Source organism: Rhipicephalus microplus, chromosome 5, assembly GCF_043290135.1.
Source record: "Rhipicephalus microplus isolate Deutch F79 chromosome 5, USDA_Rmic, whole genome shotgun sequence".
Taxonomy (NCBI): Eukaryota; Metazoa; Arthropoda; class Arachnida; order Ixodida; family Ixodidae; genus Rhipicephalus; species Rhipicephalus microplus.
Genome location: NC_134704.1, coordinates 145,559,692 through 145,579,601, shown reverse-complemented (window position 1 = coordinate 145,579,601; position 19,910 = coordinate 145,559,692). Strand labels below are relative to the sequence as shown.

The 19,910-nt window shown below is 44.6% G+C and overlaps 1 protein-coding gene across 1 annotated transcript; it reads right to left on the bottom strand.

The window, feature by feature from the left end:
• Window positions 1–801: 801 nt before the first annotated feature.
• LOC142817179 (calcium-activated chloride channel regulator 2-like) lies at window positions 802–15,350 on the bottom strand. Its single transcript, XM_075894242.1, has 2 exons — window positions 14,922–15,350; window positions 802–1,016 (listed from the first exon to the last, which is right to left on the bottom strand). The coding sequence occupies exons 1-2, from the start codon at window positions 15,076–15,078 to the stop codon at window positions 802–804; spliced, it is 372 nt and encodes a 123-aa protein (XP_075750357.1). The 5' UTR covers window positions 15,079–15,350.
• Window positions 15,351–19,910: the final 4,560 nt, after the last annotated feature.

Here is a 19,910-nt window from a genome sequence, read left to right as displayed (position 1 = left end):
ATAAAATAGACGTCACAGTGACCCAGTCGATGCCTTCACGTTGCATTTGGACTGCCTCCACAGATTCTCGCGTGCGCTTATCATTGTCATAGAAAACAATAGCGCAGTGTTAGTGTACCTGCTTGCAGCCACACTCGTCAATTGAATGGCCGAACTTTTATCGTTGCCCCTTTCCACCCTGTTCGCGGTGCACGTGGTGTACACACCAAGCTGTTCACCAAAAGTAGGGACGTCCCTACGAGAGTGGCAACTTGTACAACACATCCTTCCTGGAGTTAACATACTTGTGACGGTTTTACTTCGTATTCTTCATTTCTTGGTGTGAACAGTATTTTAGGGCAGACATGAACAGGAGTGTGGAAGCTAAGTGAGCATGACGTCGGTTTTGCTGACAAAAAAAAGAAAATGGCCTTCTTTGCACCACATTTGGAGAAAGGGTCATGTGGTACGCACTGTCCTACTGCACACTTGTGACATAGGTTGTCATATATACCAAGATAATTTGTCATATATACCAAGATAAGCCCCGTTTCAATAATAAATTCACTTAGAAGTGTGCGCCCGCTCCTGCTTTGTCTGTTTTGCAAAACAATTTCCTCTAGAGGTGGGTTCTCGTGGAATACCAACTAGCGTGAACCCACACTCAATTTATTTACTTACGCAACCGTTGCTAAGACGCAAACATTACTTCATAAAGCTAGCAGCTTACGAAGACTAGTGCCGTATTTTGTTTTTTCCTATCGCATTTCTTTATTCATTCTAGCAGCTAAACTATGATTTTCTTGGGCGCTTCGAGATACTTCAATGAGAGCACGAGCGCCGCTTACCAGGTGACTCTACAATCACATTTGCCCATCCACCCACAATCACATTGGTGGGGTAGTAGTGCCTCCATGGATCGCCCAATCGTGTCTTTTCATCGCCCGAAACGTGAACCGTGACGACGTACCTCCCTTTCCCAGTGAACTGGACAAAGTAGCCGCTGTAAGTTCCTTCATTTTTCCGGATGTCGGGATCTGTAAAATATTCGGTGATAACATTGGCGATTGATCCATTTACGAAAGCACAGAGTTTCAGTAGAGAGATACCATGTGGTGGTAGTTTAATCTGCTCATAGAGTTCAGTAACACCAAGGGGATAACTGTGCCACACTCAAAGAAGCGACACATACACACAGGTGCAGACTTGCCACTGAGTTTTATTTCACAGTCTACCTTTAGATACGTTTCGCAGAAACCGTCACCGCACATGCGCTTATGAGATAGTACCACCACAAAAATCTTCGCAGTCATAAAGCATCACTGCAATCACGCTCATCGATAAATCTCATCTCTCAGTTAAGCAAAAACACTGATGACTTAGTGACACATTCACTTCCCTTCTTCCTATGTAGTAAGTTTCATAAATTTCCCATGATCAATTACCGCCCCAGCCGCTGAATATCTTAACATCTTTCAGTTTCAGTTCACACTTTCAGTACAAGCAGAGTTGTGTAAAAGAGACCGGTTGTTGTGTGAACGTGCGCGCGCGTAAACATAAATTGTCACTAAAGAAAATACTAGCAGGCACCTACCATCCACTGCTAGGAGTACAAGCGCGCACCGAAACTGAAAGATGTTAAGGTGGCGGTTCTACTGTCGCCATATTGCGAGTAGTTCTGGAAAAAACACCAGACGGCGCCACCAAGTCAGGACTGGAAGGCCAACATTTCGGAGGTGAACTGCCACACGTGTGCCGGCGCACCACACTGCATGACGAGGGGGTGCAAATTGCGCTGACACGGTTCGAAGAAATGAGGCACTGAGCAGGGGCTTTTTTTTTTCTCCCCTTCAACGACACCTCCATCTCTCTCCATGCTCACTAGCCCCTGACCCCTGCGGTCGCTGCTTTTCAAGAGATCCCTCATGTAGGCTGCGTAGCCTGCTTGGCCAGCTGCTCTACGTTCCACACAGTGCCGGAATGCAAGGTTGAGTGAAAAACTCTATCGCGGAGGTCACAACAATGTATACAACGGAGATCAAAACTTGGACTATGAGTATTTATGCGAGGTTCAACGGAACAGTTCGTTCTACAAATAATTGGGGTTGCTGGAGCATGATGCGGTTCGGTGGGACAGGAGAAGGCAAATTATATTTGACTATGTATACTTCCTTCCCAGTATGACCTAAGCTTCCGAATTTTCAAAACAAAAAAAAAGGGTAGTTAGGCAAATTGCGTGCTAAGAAGTGCGGCCGCTGTGACTCACGGTGCCCAACACGTGCCGACTGCATAATCATTAGTTTTCCCCACTATACGTAGCGTAATTTATTTCATTAGAATTGAAACTTCAGCAGGCTAGTATGAACTCATGTTTTGGTTGATGCAGCGTTAACGTTGCCGTACGCAAAGCATCGGACTAGTCGACAAACTATTTTTATGACGAAAATGAAGCAATTACCTCTTGTGTGTCATATGAGCGAGACTCGCACATGCGTGGCCTGAATGGTCCAGGTGCGTTATTCCCTTGTCCAAGTAACGACTTCTCTATTCGCGTACGCTATTTCAACATCATTTTTTTTTGCCTGTAAAGGTCATGGCAATAACATGAAGAGTGATCGTTTCGCCCAAATCAGTTATTGACTGCAAGCTCGTAGATTCGAGGCCGTTACCTCAAGCTCTATAAACATCTCATGATAAAAACTGGGGCGGATTCACACAAACCTCCCAGGAGTGCAACAAGGGAGGGGAAGACTCAGTACATCTCCCATGCATCTTTCTACACAGCCGCTGCTTGTATTACTTCTATGTCGTACCCATTTCGAGTTCGTAAAGCGCATGCAAGGCAAAAACATGAGTACACAAATACAATAGTTGCAAAGGAGTTGAAGAAAAGGTCTTGTCGCACTGGATTCTTTTCAGAAACGTTTCTGTTCTTTTCGAGCTACTAGGCGTAAGTCCAAGATCGGCTATTTCTATAGACTCGTCAGCCTTATGACTCACGCTAACAAGTCAAGGAGCTGCTATCTTGAGGCATTGACAGTTCTCCGCACGGCAGACTTGCCAATGACGAATTGTCAGCAGGTGCCGCATTCCCTTGACATTTTTCGCTATTCTTTTTCTCCCCTTCTCCCTCCCCGTGTAGGGTAGCATATAAGCCTTTCTTTTGCCTTTCTCTCTCTCTCTCTCCTTCAGGCGAAAGCGTCGGCAGGGTGCCTTGTCGCACGGTGTTGTACACAGGCACTGAAGAAAACCAACAAGTTCCCTACTCGACGTTGCAATCCTTAGATTGAGTGGCATAAACCCTCAGTGCATAGGAAATATAGATGGGCTTCACCACTGCCGCTCTCCCACCAGACCTGCTCAGTGGGAGCATAGTCAAAAGTTATCCGCCTTTCTGCCTCCCTGAAGGACCTCACTTGTCGCGGGTGCTTCAAAGCAGAAAAACAAAGAGCCCTGGTGCCTCATTGCTGTCCCCACACCGAAGTACTTTCTTACACCACGCCATGCATTCAGCAAATTTCAAGCCACTTCGCTTCGTTGTTACTGGCTGAAAAATCTGCAAGATTTTCAGGCAGTAGCATAACTTTAGCCAGTTTATGCAGGGAGCAACGGAATAAATATTGCTCGGTTTTGTGGTTTATTGAAACCGATGACGGATATTCACAGCCGACTCCGAGAGAAGAGTTTGCAAGCGCCCGCGTCCCCTTAGAGCGAGTTTGCAGTGATTCTGAGGAACGCCGTCATGGGGTACTCCAGAACATTGGTGTTCGCGCATTTCGGCGCCATGGAAATGTGCGCTTGTCGTATATAAAGGCGGAAAGCGAACACGCGTCCTCAATTCCTGCCGCACCATAGTTTTCCCCAGAGTAAATAAATGAAATAAACACGCAGAAAGTACAAAACAGACTTCATCTCATTCCTGTAGGTGTGCCTCGTTTCGTGTTTGTGCTGTTTGTTGTGATGGGTTCATACCAACAAGCGCAGCACGTCCGAAGCTCCGTATATTTCACGGCAAAAAAAAAAAGATATTCACAAATACCTTACCCACGCACGTCTGCTCAGTTTGCTCGTATCGCTTGTTTGTCGTTCGTTTTTCTGCTTTCTTGTGACTGGTGGTGGTAGTGGTTAGAAGATGAGAAAAGGCACCTAATTTCTGCAACCCGGTCGGGAGCACGGCGCAGTGCCTAGTTCTTCTGACTGTCGTCGCACAGCCCTCGCTTTTCGCTATAGTCCGTGGGGGGTGAGGAGGGCGACAAAGACGTGCACACATAAAAGAGGGACTTTCCAAGAATTCGGCCTTTCTGTTCCCGTGAAGACGCTCACCCCATTCTCTCGGAGGATACTGCCCACCTGTTTTCACGCTCTCCCGCGGTACCGCGCAGCCTTATGAGACTCTGAAGGGAGGAAGGCTTACAGATGACGGTGCATGGTTTGAAGTTAGAAAAGACGTTTCCTCCTACGGCAAAATGTTTTCGCACGCCGCATTCGGGGAGACAGGGAACCTTCAAATTCAGCACTTTCCTTATTTCTGTTTAGGTGGCGCCAGGAGAAGATTTTCGTTGTAGTGATAGGAATAATGTAGATTTCTCAATATTCCTGCAGTTCTTGTGTGCGATTCGTGTGCATAAGTATACCACAAGACCATAACTGTTATATTTTAGGCTATGCATGCTTAGATTTCAGCGCTATTTCAAGATAACAATGATTTTGTTGATGTTTACGGCACGATAAATTAAGACAATTTGCGAGCTTTGTTTCGCATTTCTGCTTGCTTTATTGAAAAACGCTACGTTGAGGAAATAGATCAGGGGTTCTAGTTTATCCACGTGCAAATTCAGCTAACGAACTTCAGTAGTTCTCCGCAAAAATGGGCCACGGTAGGTCTATCTAATGAGAATATTGCCCAATTTAGATCAATATAATTAAAAAGTGAGGGGGCGTACATAAATAAAATTAAGCACTCAAACAGAAAATTCCATCCTCTATATACACCCAGAAAATGAACTTTCTCTAGCGAATAGGTGCCGGATAGTCCGCATCGACATTTACTAAATTTGGCTCTTTTCAAAAGCTAATCAGCAATACAGTAAAAGTGCTAGAATAATTTGCTACGTTGAGGAAATAGATAAATATGTTTTAAATGTTCTGCGCAAAGAACAGTGCTGTAACTGCAGCAGATTTTTCAGAAAATGGTCACTGCTGACACACAGTTAGACCAAACCATGTAACTAGTGCTTATTCTTGGCTCTCCCTACGCAAATTTAAATGTTTACTTATTTTTAATAGATATATTTAAAATGTACAAAAATTAAGCTTTTCAATGACACATAAACCAACTATATAAGAAAAGAAGAACAGCCGCCACGTCAGTTAGAAAAGTGACAAAAACGATGTGTTCGTGCCGCCGGAGTGAGACCGCCGCCTTAATGTATTTAGCCACTACCACGACAATTGAACAAGGGAAATCTGTGAAACGTACTACACAGGAAGAAGGGAAGTGAATGCGTCAGTGAGTCATCAGTGTAATGATGCATAGTTTAGATATGAGATTTAAAGATGAGTGTGGTGTATGGTTAAAGTGGCACCTTATGATGTCGAAGATTTTTGTGGTAGTACCTTACTGATAAGCGCATGTGTGGTGATGGTTTCTGCAAAACGTACTTATAGGTGGACTGCTTGAAATAAATATTAGTTGCAAGTCTGCTCCTATGTGTCTCGTTTGTACGTGTGTATCGCAGTTATCCTCTTTATGGTTATATGCACAACTCAGCTACCAACAAGTTCTTCTAAATATCATTAACACTATGTGTATTCAATGATAGATAAAAAACATCTAGCACACTCACTTAATTGTTATGTGTGCATTCGTCTTTAAATGACGTATCCTCATGAGAGGGATAGCCACTCTGGCTTATGTAATGTACTCTGTTTATCCTTAACCTGATTGCTACGTGTGCATTCATCTTTAAATGACATATCCTCGTGACATTGGTAGTCACTCTGGCCTATATAATGTAATCTCTTTATCTTTCACCTAATTGCTACGTGTGCATTCATCCCTAAATGACATATCCTCATGAGATGGATATTCACTCCTGCTTATATGATGTACTCTCTTCATTTTTAACCTAATTGCTACGTGTGAATTCGTCTCTAAACAACATATCCTAGTGACATGGATAGTCACTCTGGCGTATATAATGTAAACTCTTTATCTTTAACCCAACTGCTACGTGTGCACTCGTCTTTAAATTACATATCCTCAACAAATGGATAGTCACTTTCGCTTATAGAATGTCATCTCTTCATTTTTAACCTAATTGCTACGTGTGCATTCATCCCTAAATGACATATCCTCATGAGATGGATATTCACTCCTGCTTATATGATGTACTCTCTTTATTTTTAACCTAATTGCTACGTGTGAATTCGTCTCTAAACAACATATCCTAGTGACATGGATAGTCACTCTGGCGTATATAATGTAAACTCTTTATCTTTAACCCAACTGCTACGTGTGCACTCGTCTTTAAATTACATATCCTCATGAAATGGATAGTCACTTTCGCTTATAGAATGTCATCTCTTCATTTTTAACCTAATTGCTACGTGTGCATTCGTCTTTAAATGACATATCCTCGTGACAAGGGTAGCCACTCTAGCTTATGTAATGTAATCTCTTTATTATTAACCTAATTGCTACGTGTGCATTCGTCTTTAAATGGCATGTCCTCATGAGATGGATAGTCACTCTGGCTTATATGTTGTAATCTCTTTATCTTTACCCTAATGGCTACGTGTGCATTCGTCTTTAAATGACATATCCTCATGACATGGGTCGTCACTCTCGTTTATACAATGTACTCTCTTTATCCTTAATATTTTGTTAACTTGCTCACTGTTCACCACGCCAGATCAGTGGCTACAGTACTCGGCTCCTGACCTTTAGGTTGCGTGTTTGAAGCGGCAGTGGCAGCGACATATTTGTGGAGACAAAATTGCTGAGGCCAGCGCACTGTGCAATGTTAGTGCATGTTAAAGAACACCACATGTTTAAAATTTCTCATGCCCTTCACTGCGGCGTCTCTTGTAATTATATCCTGGTGTTGGGAAGTGAAACTTCAGGTATTATTCACTTGCTCAGTAGCTTCATGGTTCTTTCAGTCAACTACGAGAACAACAAAAATATTTTTGGCAAGACCATTTATGGTTGAGAAATAAATTGACTACTTGAATCCCTGTCACTTCCGCATCTGTGTTTCTCATGTACTGGTTTGGGTATGACCTCTTAAATGTGCTGTGTAGTCGTCAATTTAGCTCCACATTTTCTTCGTGTGCTTGTTTATATATATTTTAATATTATTACGGTAAAATGAGCGTTTCTGCTTAGAAAGCTTCTTCGTTGCCGTCATGAGCATTTATGCGTACTCAAGCATGTGAGCCCGGAGGGAAAATCAGAGCACTGTCGCTGAGTCTGAATACGGGCCCTCTTGCTAGTATATCACTCAACTTAGTGGGCGTTCTGTTAAAAATACACCAGTGATAATTTTTGAAAATATTTACTCATCTCTGTAATATCTTCAACACGTGTTTTCTTGGGTATAGAGCTGCTATATACCAAACTATCTGTCTGCGTACATTTAGTTCTTTTCAAAATGAATTTTTAAAACAGGCAATTATTACCGAAAACATGACTTTTAGTAAATGCCACCCAATGTATGTCGCGTTTGTGTCACACTTCGCTTCGCGCGTTTGCGGGTTATGAGGAAATGGCTCTGAAGCAGTCGTTAAACTGGCGCTGTAAATTTTGAAAGTCTAGGACAGCTTAACCCAGCGTTAGACAATATCACCATTCACTTGTTTTCAAGGGCTACATTTCTGAGTACCACAATGCCACACGTCTTCTTGGAAATGGAGTGAAAGTAACTTCCTCTGCTTAGAAATGCAGGTGAAGTAATTTTGATGCTTTACAAACAAACGCAACCTATATATATACATGACCGCAGGATAAAAAATCCAACGGCCGTCACACACGCCTCACAATGCATTTAGTATCGCGGTAATAATGCGTTGTACAAGTGTACATTTCGCTCTCGCATCACAACATGTCATTGTCATACTTACTGCATGGCTTAAAGCTGGCCACTGAGTACAACAACGCCTATTATTTTAAGGGAACGTAGTGGGTGCATCACTAGTGCGCACATATTTCTCGCGAAAAAATGCTCTTGGTGTAAAGCAGGCTACCTGTTACGAAACGACTGGCTCCCAAACCGTAAGAGAAATTGCGATTTTATTCTGCAGTCATGGCGAACTATCTGTCTTTCCGTCCCTAGCGAGCTCTGTCTCTTCAGCTTTCGGTTCTTCTCTCCTGGTGTCGCACGTACAAGTTGCCCCGTTTCGGTTCACTTTTCAACATCATCCGAGGCGGGCCAAAGTGAATCGTAGGCTTCGAGCAAGCAAATGTTTGGCACTGGGTGATTCACAACTGAACCGTTGGCTGGAAGAATGGCGCAAGTGTGCACCATCTCTCCCCGGCAATAACTCAAGCACTCTGCCCAGTTTACATGACGTCGCTGGTGCTGTGTCTTCTTCCAAGGGCACCAAATCACCGACTCGGAGCTTTGTTGTTAGGCATATCGAGCGATCGTGTGCCGACCGCAGCAATAGCAGGTATGTTCGTTCCCATCTCTCCCAAAGTTCCGCTGTAAGAAGCTGGCGATAACAAGCCTTTCATTGCAGATCAACGAATACGTGAGGCTCTGATGGGCCGACCTGTTGTGGCAATGACGTGCTGCATTTATCCAGCCAGAAATACGATGCTGTAATGGCTGTAGCTCGTTAGGCTCACTTCCAAGATGGATGAGCGGTCTGCTGTTGATCGCAGCTTCAACCTCACACAGCACCGTTGTGAAGATTTCCACCTAAAAACTACAGCGTCCGAGTGACTTCTTGAGTGCGGTTTTTGTCGTACTAATGAGGCGCTTCCAACATCCACCCCAATATAGAGCGCGTTCTGCGATGAACTTTCAATGTATCCTGATATCCACGGCGTACTCGCGAAGAGCTGTTAGCGCAGATGCAAGCTACCTAGAACAGCACCGAAACGTCTGGGCATTGTCACAGTGCACTACTGAGGGTACACCGTGGTGAGCGATAAAACGACGAAAGGCGAGCAAAGTTGTGGCGGTCGTCATGTCTCATGATAGCTCAAGGTGAATGGCACGTATGACGGCACACTATAAAAAACTATGCAAGTCCTTGGACCGCTTGCTCATTTCGCTTACAGCGGCCCACAGCAATCAAGCCCTACGACCGTGAATGGGCAGGTTTCCGTAATGCTTTCGTGAGGATGTTGGCCCATGGGTGCTGTCTTTACTGTAGTTTTCTATCGTTTGCACAATCTACATTAAAAAATGATACTCTTCACGGTTTGACGCCCTCTCAATACACAAAAATGCTCTCCAAGCTCTGTGATGGTTGCTTCGGTGCTACCGTGGACCGTACGCAAATGTGCTACCGAAACAAGCAAGCTGGTGAGCTTATGGTCGGTTGATAGTAAGATGGGGTGACGGATGTCCTGTTCGGCATGCAGCTCTTGTGGTCGCCCACCGACGTGAAGTAGGCCGTCCTCATCTATAAACGGGCACAAACGAAGTACTAAGGATGTTGAAGGCAACGGAAGACTTTTCGGAAGCACTTGGATCTTGATTGGGAACGAGTCTTTCTGCATTGTATGCAACCAATAATGCTCAGCTTGAAATATTTCTTCTGCTGTCAGAACACCAGACGCTGATGGGAAGCGTCTTGCATGGCGGCTTAAACACTGTATCCATGCAGTTACTCTTAGTAGTCTTGCCGAAGAGCTGCAGTTTTCCAGGGGCACGGCACCATAACGAACATCAATGGCGGATGAACAAACGAATGTAAAGTTTTGCGGAAAATCCTCGATCATTCTTCGGTGGCTGCGTTACGGTGACCCGTATTTTTTAAGGCAGATTCGTTCACGTCTGTACTTTTTAAAGACATGGTTTTTTTCAGACAGACAGGTTGGATCATGCCATATTTTGGATGATTTCGTAAGATGCGAGAGTGATAGTCCTCGAGTATTAATCATATCGGCGGTGTTTTTCTTGTTGTTACAGGAAAACCATTGAAAAGGTAAAACCCTTGAGATGCTGCTGGATTTTAGTGACACGGTGTGCTACAAATGGCTCCAACTTGGTGGCTGAACTCTTTATCTAGTTACGCACCACAAGCGAATCCGTCCAAAATATAACAGTGGCCTGTTGAGGAAAAGGGACTATTTGTACGTAGCGTATAAGCCGCACCGCGATGGTGCATGCCTGTAGCACTAGGCGTGGAAGCGATAACATTTTAAAAGGAGCAAGTTGGGCCTTGCTGATCAAGAGTCGTGTGAAGCACGTTTCGGGTGGCGAGTTCACTCGTTCGTAAATGCAAGCACCGTATACTTTTGGGCTGGCACCTGCGAAGATGTACACCTCAAATAAAAAGTGCTTATTGTTGTCTCGTATGAATTTATACCGTAAAATATTGACGGATGGCTCAGACAGCTCAGAACACCAACTATTCCATTTGCTCTGTTCATCTTCAGGAATACTGGCTTCCCATGCAAGATTTTTCTTCCATGGATTCTGGAATACCATTTGAGCCTTTATGGTGAATGCACTGAGGTAACCTAGTGGGTCGTATACTCTAGCCAATGTTTCCAGTGCTATACCTTTGGTAGCCGGCTTTCCGGCGGTAAACCTAGCTGCGTTCTCGGTGCTCAAGATAAGGTGATCACCTGAACGTTCCCAGGGAACACCTAAAATCTTTATTATGTGACTGTCTCCAGTTTCATATACGATGGCGCAGCTGTCACGTAAGAATCTTTCTTTCAACTCGTCGCAACTTGCAAATTCCCATGCTTGCCTCGTAGCATATTTGTTTCGTGTTTTCATATACCTTCATGCCTCCCTGCGTGCTAGCCCAATGATAAGATCATCTACGTAGAACGCGTGTTCTAATAAGACTACGGTTTCTGGATCGTTGATTTGATTGATATGTGGGGTTGAACGTCCCAAAACAACCATATGATGAGAGACGCCGTAGTGGAGGGCTCCTGAAATTTCGATTACCGGGGGTTCTTTAACGTGAACCCAAATCTTAGTACACGGGCCTACAACATTTCCGCCTCCATCGGAAATGCAGCCGCCACAGCCGGAATTTGATCCCGCGACCTGCGCGTCAGCAGCCGAGTACCTTAGCCACTAGACCACCGCGGTGGGGCGGTTTCTCGATAGTTCTGCTGTCAAGATAACAGGTGATGATGATTTGTAGTGACCAAAAAAAACGATCTTGATGCAGCTCCAAACGGTACTCTGGTCATTCTCCAAGATGTATTCGGTGGCATGGTCTCTTTCTTGGTTGGCCGTTGTTCAAGCTACAAAAAACTTTAGAAGCTCGCGATCTTCTGGCGGAATCAACAGCTGGAGGTATGCCTTGTTTATGTAGGCTGGGAAAACGACAGAGTGGCAGCGAAAGTTTAGTAGTAGCTGGACATTGTCCACACCGAATTCGATCCTTTTCGATTGCTGAGGCAGGGACGGCCAGCTTCTTGTGATGACGCACCAAACACCACTCTAAGCTTCGTGGTGATGGCATCCCGTTGAGCTGCTGCTTGAGAAGGCATGTAGTATACATTATCACTGACTGGCTGCTCTTTTTGCACCTTCTCAGCATGTCCGTCATTGAAACATGCGGTAATAGCCAGGTTGTATTTCTCTAGTAATGTTGGCTGCTCTCGGAAACAGTTGATTTGGCGTTGTAGTCACCGTTTTGCCAGTCGCGGCGATATTGTTTCCGGCTGGTAGTCCTGGCTGTTCCACCTTGAGCGGCACCTTATAACGTCTACATTGCTTCGTTCTGTAGCGCTCAAATGCGGAGAGGTGCACGTAGATCTCCAACGGTTGTAAACAGCTTCCATCGATTCCGATGGCGTCAATATGCCACATCGAAGGTACGTCTATGTCTTGTGAAGATGAATTGCAGCTCGATATGAACAGTGCACAAGACGGGTACTGGATGTCCTACGATAAGGGTCCTTGTACAATCCATCTAAATGTTATTTGTTTGCTGTTACCTTCTCGTTGATGAGGTCAATCCTGCCGGTGGTCACCTCTAAAAGGCGTCAGATCCTATCAGCACAGTGATGTCGCCTTTTCGCCACGTATTCCATTGACATGCGTCAGCCACATGGTACTCCTTTTCGAGGAGCGCCTGCAAAATATGGTGCTCTAGCGGCAGACTCATTACAGAGCAGATATCTTGAATCGTCAGGGCTGCTAACTCCCCTTCAGCATTGCTAAATCGGCTGCGCAGCCGGGCGGAGATACGGCCGGCGCTAAGTCGCTTCTGAGCTTTGAAGATTCCAAATGTCATTCTTGAAAGTTCTTCCCTTCCATTGACAGAAAACTCAAGGATTATGGCCGCGTCTGCGTGAATATAGCTACGCTGGCTACCACTGTGCAACAGAACTCGAAAGAGGAGGCGTCGATTTCTGGACCTAGTCCATATGCGCCCGTCTGCAGTAGTACAGCCATGCATACAATGTGCGTGCTTTGGGTGGTTGTAATGGTTCGAAGCTTTGGTGAAGTGCGTCTTGTCTTCGCAATGCAACGTATTCAACAGCAGGCACCAGGTCCTGGACGGTGGGTCCGGGAAGGTCACACAGGGTTGTTAGGAGGCGATGACTGCAGGAGCCAGACGTGATACTGATGGCTTTTTTGTATGTCTTTGCGATGTGGTAACGAGTACCGCAGCGGAAACAGCAGTTATTATGTAATCTCAGTCATTTTTCGTCCGCTGAGAGATTGGCATTGCAGGACCTAATACTGGAAATGCACTCGGCTGTTGCAAAGTAGGCAGACTTGATTGATGAATGCAGTGGAACCCGTACGAGATGCAGCCGATGGAATGAATTGCGTGTCATCTGTGTGTTCTGCCGCCATGCTGTCTTCACGTTCGCAAGAGTGTCGGCGTGATTGCAATCGACCTTCCACCCACACTTCTACTTCGATGCGAAGAAATGCCAACAGGTCCTTCGCTCCGCGCAGTCTGTCTTCGGAAGTCTCCTTCCCACTATTGGCGCAGTTATTCTCATTCATCATTTGGCGGTACATGATAGCCAGATCGCCTGGCAAGCAGCGCATCATAATCCGATTCAGTACCATGAGGTATTTATCCGGGGACACGCCGAGGCCTACTAAAGCACTCACTCGGAACAGCACATTGTCGTGAAGTGTTCAAAGTTTGGCAACTTCTGATAAGCTGTTCAATGGCGTCAACGCCAAAAGATGATCCACGAGCTCATTGATGAGGAAATGTTGCCGTCCGAACCAATCCGCGAGCTTTTTAATTGCGAGGTCGTAATTCTGTTAAGCTAACGAGATTCCTTCGATTGACCATTTAGCGCTGCCAATTATGTAGGTAAGGAAATACTTGAATTTTTCGATGCGTGGTTGTTCGGGGTTCTGCTGGATCGTGGCGTCGTAATTATCCCAAAAAGCCTGCCAGTCACGCAGGTTGCCGTCGAACGTAGGTATATGTAGCCTGGGCAGTACAACCTATCTGTGCGTGGCTCTCTCTATGGTCCGGAGCATCGACGGAACTCGGGAGGTCTGCGTTGCTTGATCCTGATCAAGAACCTTCGGCATGCGTCGTGGTTGTTTGCTGACGACCTTGCAACCACTACTTCGCGCGCGTGATGGCGTATAGCTGATCTTGTCGCTATAATCCTGCGCCGTTTCGACTTCGCGATCAACATCATCTTCACCTGTTATCGAAAAAATTGCGTCGTCCAGTATCGACAGTGCAAGCTCCTTGTCTTTGAGGTAGTCAAGGTGCATGTGAAGTTCCCAGAGGGCAAGATCCATTTGCCGCAGAAGATCCGTGAGCTGGTTAAGGGCTCGCGTGACGCCAGCTTTGAGTGCACCACGTGTCTTTCGCAGCTGGTCCGAGTTCGCCATCGCCGTTATGTGAAGGCGTCTCTCGAAGGGCAGTCCTGGGTTTCGCGGCAATGACTGGCTCTAAAACCGTAAGAAAAAACGCGACTTTATTCCGAAATCATTGCGACCTATCTGTCTTGCCGTCCCTAGTGACCTCTGTTCCTTCGGCTTTCTCTCCTTCCCTCCGGGTGTCACACGTTCTATTTGCTACGCCCCGCCGCGGTGGTCTAGTGGCTAAGGTACTCGGCTGCTGACCCGCAGGTCGCGGGATCGAATCCCGGCTGTGGTGGCTGCATTTCCGATGGAGACGGAAATGTGTTAGGCCCGTGTGCCCAGATTTGGGTGCACGGTAAACAACTCCAGGTGGTCGAAATTTCCGGAGCCCTCCACTACGGCGTCTCTCATAATCATATGGTGGTTTTGGGACGTGAAACCACACATATTAATTATTAGTTGCTACGTTCCGGTTCATTTTCAACACTACACATTACGCACATTGCAGCCATATACGAAAGCTTGCTGACAGAAGTCACTTTTAACCTTATTTATTGCATTGTAGCAATCCACAATTTAATATTCTTGAGCCGCATAATACAGTTAAAAGTATGCACCGATTTCTTGGAGTACGCACTAGGCACAGGATATCACTATCGCGTTCAACTCTTAAAAGCGACGCTTAAAATATGCCCTATGTTACAGGGGCGGGGGTAGGAAGGTAAGTATGGTGGTGTTGTTTAAAGTTATTGACAAGCCTCTAAGTAAACTGAAGGCCCGTAGGTGCTATATATCTTTAAATCTGATTCAGACACAGCGGAGTAGCTACATGGTGAAATACGAGCCGGTTTTCTCGTTCTTTCGCTCTCGCGCATGTTTTGTTTTCAACCTATGAGCACCAATAAAATTATTATGAGGCAATCGGGATTTAAATCTTACCGCTACCGTCGTCATGGAGTGGTACGGTAGTCTTGTACGGCGGGTTGGGGCCATATACATCGGCGACCACGATGGCATCGAGGACAACCTTCCCGCCCTTGTAGACGTCGGTGAGGATCATGGCGTCGTCCGGTTTTGCAACTTGTAGGCTGGCCATTTCGCCGGTCGCTAGAATCGGCTTGTCGTTAGGATCCTTTGCTTGGGACTTTACTTGGATGTTGACCGCCACTTGTTGCAAGCTGGGGCTGTCCAAACGAATCGTCCACTCACCATCCTATAAGGGGGTTCGTAGACCCATCATTAACAAACTTTGACATTCAAAGGCATATGGGCTGCACGTGTTTGAAGACATTAAGCTGTCGGCACATGGTGCCCTGAACAGTTATTGTACAATTTTATAGTTCTTGTTTATCAGCGTCTTACCCCCCTTCCCCCACACGCACACAATGTTCCAAGCTTAGGAACCCGTGAGGTAATTGTATAAATAAATAAATAAATAAATAAATGAAAAAAAAATAAATAAATAAATAAATTATCTATTTATTTATTTATTTATTCATTTATTTATTTATTTATACAAATACCTCACGGGATCCTAAGTTTGGAACATTGTGTGCGTGTGGGGAGAGGGGGGTAAGACGCTGATAAACAAGAACTATAAAATTGTACAAGGTATGGCGAATTTATTATTACAACAGAAAAAAAATAACTAAAACACATTGATAGGCACCGAAGAAAGCTCAGCAAAACACGTGAAGGCAAGGACATTATATAGATATATATGTGCAAAAGAACCACAGTTGAGAAATATATTTTATACAGAAGTACAAGTTGAATGTATAGAATTTTGAACAGGGACAACCACTTGAAGTACAGCCGTAAAAAATGAATTTTTTGATAACCTAGCACTTGCCTGCAGGAAATATAAGTGTTGATAAGTGTTTGCACGTCTTTCTATCACATACGCACAAATTTGCATATTACTCCTTCAGCATTTGTGTATCCCCATTAGAGCACAACAGCTTTACTGAAAGAGTGGATTTTGTAGAAAACTGTACTCAAGATGTAAGCCGTGCTTAAACAATAGTTTCAAGTAACTGCTGTGATAGCCTGCTGTTTTTGAACCATTCATTTATGCTTTAACCAACATTGGTTGTAAACCGAGCTACATGAACGTTTATATCTGTAGGACGGCTGTAGACGCAAGTCAGGAAGTTCAATAGTCTGCCGGTGGAAGACAAATTTAATTAAATATGTTAAAGCACGGTGACAATGTAGAGCTAATTGTAAAGGTTCGAGTTTGAATTGAAATGACAGCGCCGCCGAGGTGGTCTAGTGGCTAAGGTACTGGGCTGCTGACCCGCAGGTCGCGGGTTCGAATCCCGGCTGCGGCGGCTGCATTTCCGATGGAGGCGGAAATGTTGTAGGCCCGTGTGCTCAGATTTGGGTGCACGTTAAAGAACCCCAGGTGGTCAAAATTTCCGGAGCCCTCCACTACGGCGTCTCTCATAATCATATGATGGTTTTGGGACGTTAAACTCCAGATATCAATCAATCAATTGAAATGACAGAGCGTCTGTCCCCATCGCTTTGCATTAAGCCACAAGTCTGTAAGAGAGGCCAGTAGTGGGATGAAATCCCAAAATGACGTAAAGTCAGGAAATGGGCGGAGGCGAGGGCGGGCGGGGAGTTATAGGCGTATAACCCCCCCCCCCCCCCCCGCAAATTTTCGATAAAGACTGCCTACCAAGGAGTGACGCGGTCTGGGAAAAAATTAATAATCTTTTGAATAAAAGTCAGTAGGAGGTACCGTTGACTGTATAGTGGTTGATCATGTAACACTAAGCGGGGAAACCCTTGCGAACAGTTTCAATGACTTTTTTGTATAGGTGGAAAGCACTGGTACTTCTCCGGTTACCTCCATAGATGTTCCAAGGAGACCACAGTCTTTCTTTTTTCAGTCTACTTCTGTTTCTGATGTGATTACCCTTTTTTTCCGGTCTTCGGAACAACGGTAGCCCTGATGCAGACGGATTAGTAATTAAACCTGTTAAGTATGCACTAGATTTCATCGCTCCTTTCATTACACACATAAATACCAAGGCTATTTTATGCGGCGTTTTTCCAAGTAGCTTGCGAATTGCTAGAGTCGCAGTAATTCATAAAGGCGGAGACAAAGATAGCTTCTCGAACTACCGTCCAGTCTCAATGTTGCCAGTGTTTTCGAAAGGCCTCGAGAAAGTTATTAACACCCACATCAAGAGCTTTAGTAGAGGATTTGATCTCTTAACTACCTATTAGAACGGTTTGAGAAAAAAATCGCTCCTCAGAGAATGCACTTTTGTTTCAAAAAGGGCTTATATTACAAAACATAGAAAAGAAAACATAGATAATTGGGCTGTATCTCGATTTCAGCAAAGCCTTTGACTGTTTCAATCATGATCTCTTACAGAAAATGGAATGTAATGGATTTAGGAGAGTCGCATTACAACTTCTTCGCGCTTACCCACATGATAGACTTCAATTTACCGAGTTAGGCACTCACAAATTACACCTGACGCGTATCTCTTGTAGAGTACTACACATGAACATTTGAGAGCCAATAATTTTCCTCTTATACATAAATGATATCACAATACAAACACCACTAGTCTGTTCATCATTTACGCTGATGAGTGCACCATATTTTTTAAAGGCCAGGAACTCCACAGTATTCAAGCTGAAGTAAGCACGTTCTGCGTGAAGCTGAATGACTGGTGCAAGGTGAACAGCCTTGTATTAAATGAAGCCAAAACTAACTGTCTTGCATATCGTGCTCGCGGAACGCTGGCTGTAGTACGTAGGGAGCTTGTCCTAGGTCCGTTCACTGTTCGCATTCGAAAAATGTTAAAATACTTGGCGTCATCTTTCATGAGCACATGTCATGGAATGACCAAGTAACTGCGGTTAAATTGAAATTGGCTAAGTGCGTGGAACTAATCAACCGTCATCGGCACATACTACCATCTACAATGAAAAGGTTACTTTACGATGCACTTTTTAATTCCCGTCGAAGTTACTGCTTCCTGGTGTGGAGTAAAAACAACAGCCTTTAACATGTCAAAACTGAGGGCGTTACAAAAGAAAATGGTTCGAATGATTTCAAATGCTCCCCTTCTATGACACACCGTCCCTATTTTCAAACAGTATCGAATCGCTAAAATATCAGACCTTTATACTTTCGAATTGATCTGCTGCTATAAAAAGGCAGCACTCGGAAAGTCCGACACATTCCTTCAACTCGCGAACCTCAAACAAAACGAAGTTTCTTATCACGTCCGACATCAACCACCTTGATACGTTCCATTCTCACGCACGCAATATGGAATGAAACGCATTCGACACACCGTCCTAACAACAATAAATTATTTCGAAATGCAAGAAACAGACATATTGCACACAAAAAAGAAATTAGAGGGCTGTTCACTTAACTACTCAAATTAACATATTTTTGTAACAATGGAAGATACGCGTGTTTTGCAAGTTGTTTTTCTTTCAGTATTCATATACTGTGCAATATATTTATGTCTATCATACGTGCATGCATATTTGGATTCGTTCGCGCATTGTACTTCGTAACGCACACTTGAAATGTTTAGCTTTTTTTTTATTTCTCTGAGATCAAATGCTGTACCCTCTCGTCTCACCGCTGATGTGTGGATGGGGCTTTGTCAAGCTGTCATTGGACAGCTTTTTCCCGGCCACCTTTTTTCACCGCAAATGTTTGCTTTTTTGATGGAAATAAACTCCTTTGATTGATTGATTGATTGATTGATTGATTGATATGATATGATATTCCGTTGCACCTCACAAAATTTTTTACCATAGTCCGTTCTAGTATAACGTTCTGCGTTGCAAAACATAAAACACAACGTGACATACTTTCTCCAGGTGACATATTACTTAGTTGCGCTGTGTTAAACCTTTTTGACCAGTGTCAGTTGATCAGGAGCAGTAGCATTGGCTGTACTGAAAAAGAAGCCGTAATTTACCTGCGCCGGGCTTGGTACAAAGATTTTCTTCGTTTTCTTGTTTCCATGTTCTACGCACTTCTTACATTCTCGCCCGCTCGGATCGATTAGGACGAGTGAGACGTCAGTGGGTGTGGTATTCAGTTGGTCAAAAATTACGACGGTCCTTTTACCCAAACTTGAGTCAAGAATGAACTTTTCCTCCAACCTGGTCGTGAAAGCCTTTGCAAAATTCGCAATCTGTAGATGACACAAAAATGTGACGTCATATTAGTACAAGACCTTCCATATTCAGGTGTGAATTGGATTTTAGATACTTTTTAATAAGTTCAGTTTCGCCGCAGTGGCGAAGCTAAGCATGCGGTAGCAAGACTATAAGTCCAGTCGCAGTAAAGTACGAAGAGCCGCTTCACCGTTCTCACTACTCTAATAGCATTCCTTCTGCCAGAGCAGAGAGCGACGTGCCGCCTTAGCAGTGACGTCATACGTGACGTTCTTGCATGACTCTCCCACATGCGAAGGCTACCAGAGGCTTCACTGCTACGGTCTTTAGGATAGAGAATTGTGTGACAGAGCACAAAACTCATCGTAAAAAAAGAAGAAAAACTGAGTTGGTAGATGAAAAAAGAACGACTAGAGGACGAAGTGCTGGCTAACAGCATATTGTACAAATTGTCGGACACGTTGTCACTTCAAAGAAAGCATTTTCCAGGACTCATATATTGTTGCGTACGTTCAGTGAACACAACTCTCGTCTGGACACTGTTTTGAACTGCATCCGAAACGCTGGCCTAATTTTAAACTCGAAGAAATGCCACTTCGGAGACCGCCAGACGCTTGTGCTCGGGCATCTCGTTGACAAGGATGGCATCCGCCCTGACCCCCAGAAGACAGCAGCAGTTGAGGCGTTCAATGCGCCGCGTTCCGTCAAGGAGCTTCGTAGTTTCCTGGGGCTTTGTTCATACTTCCGCCGCTTTAT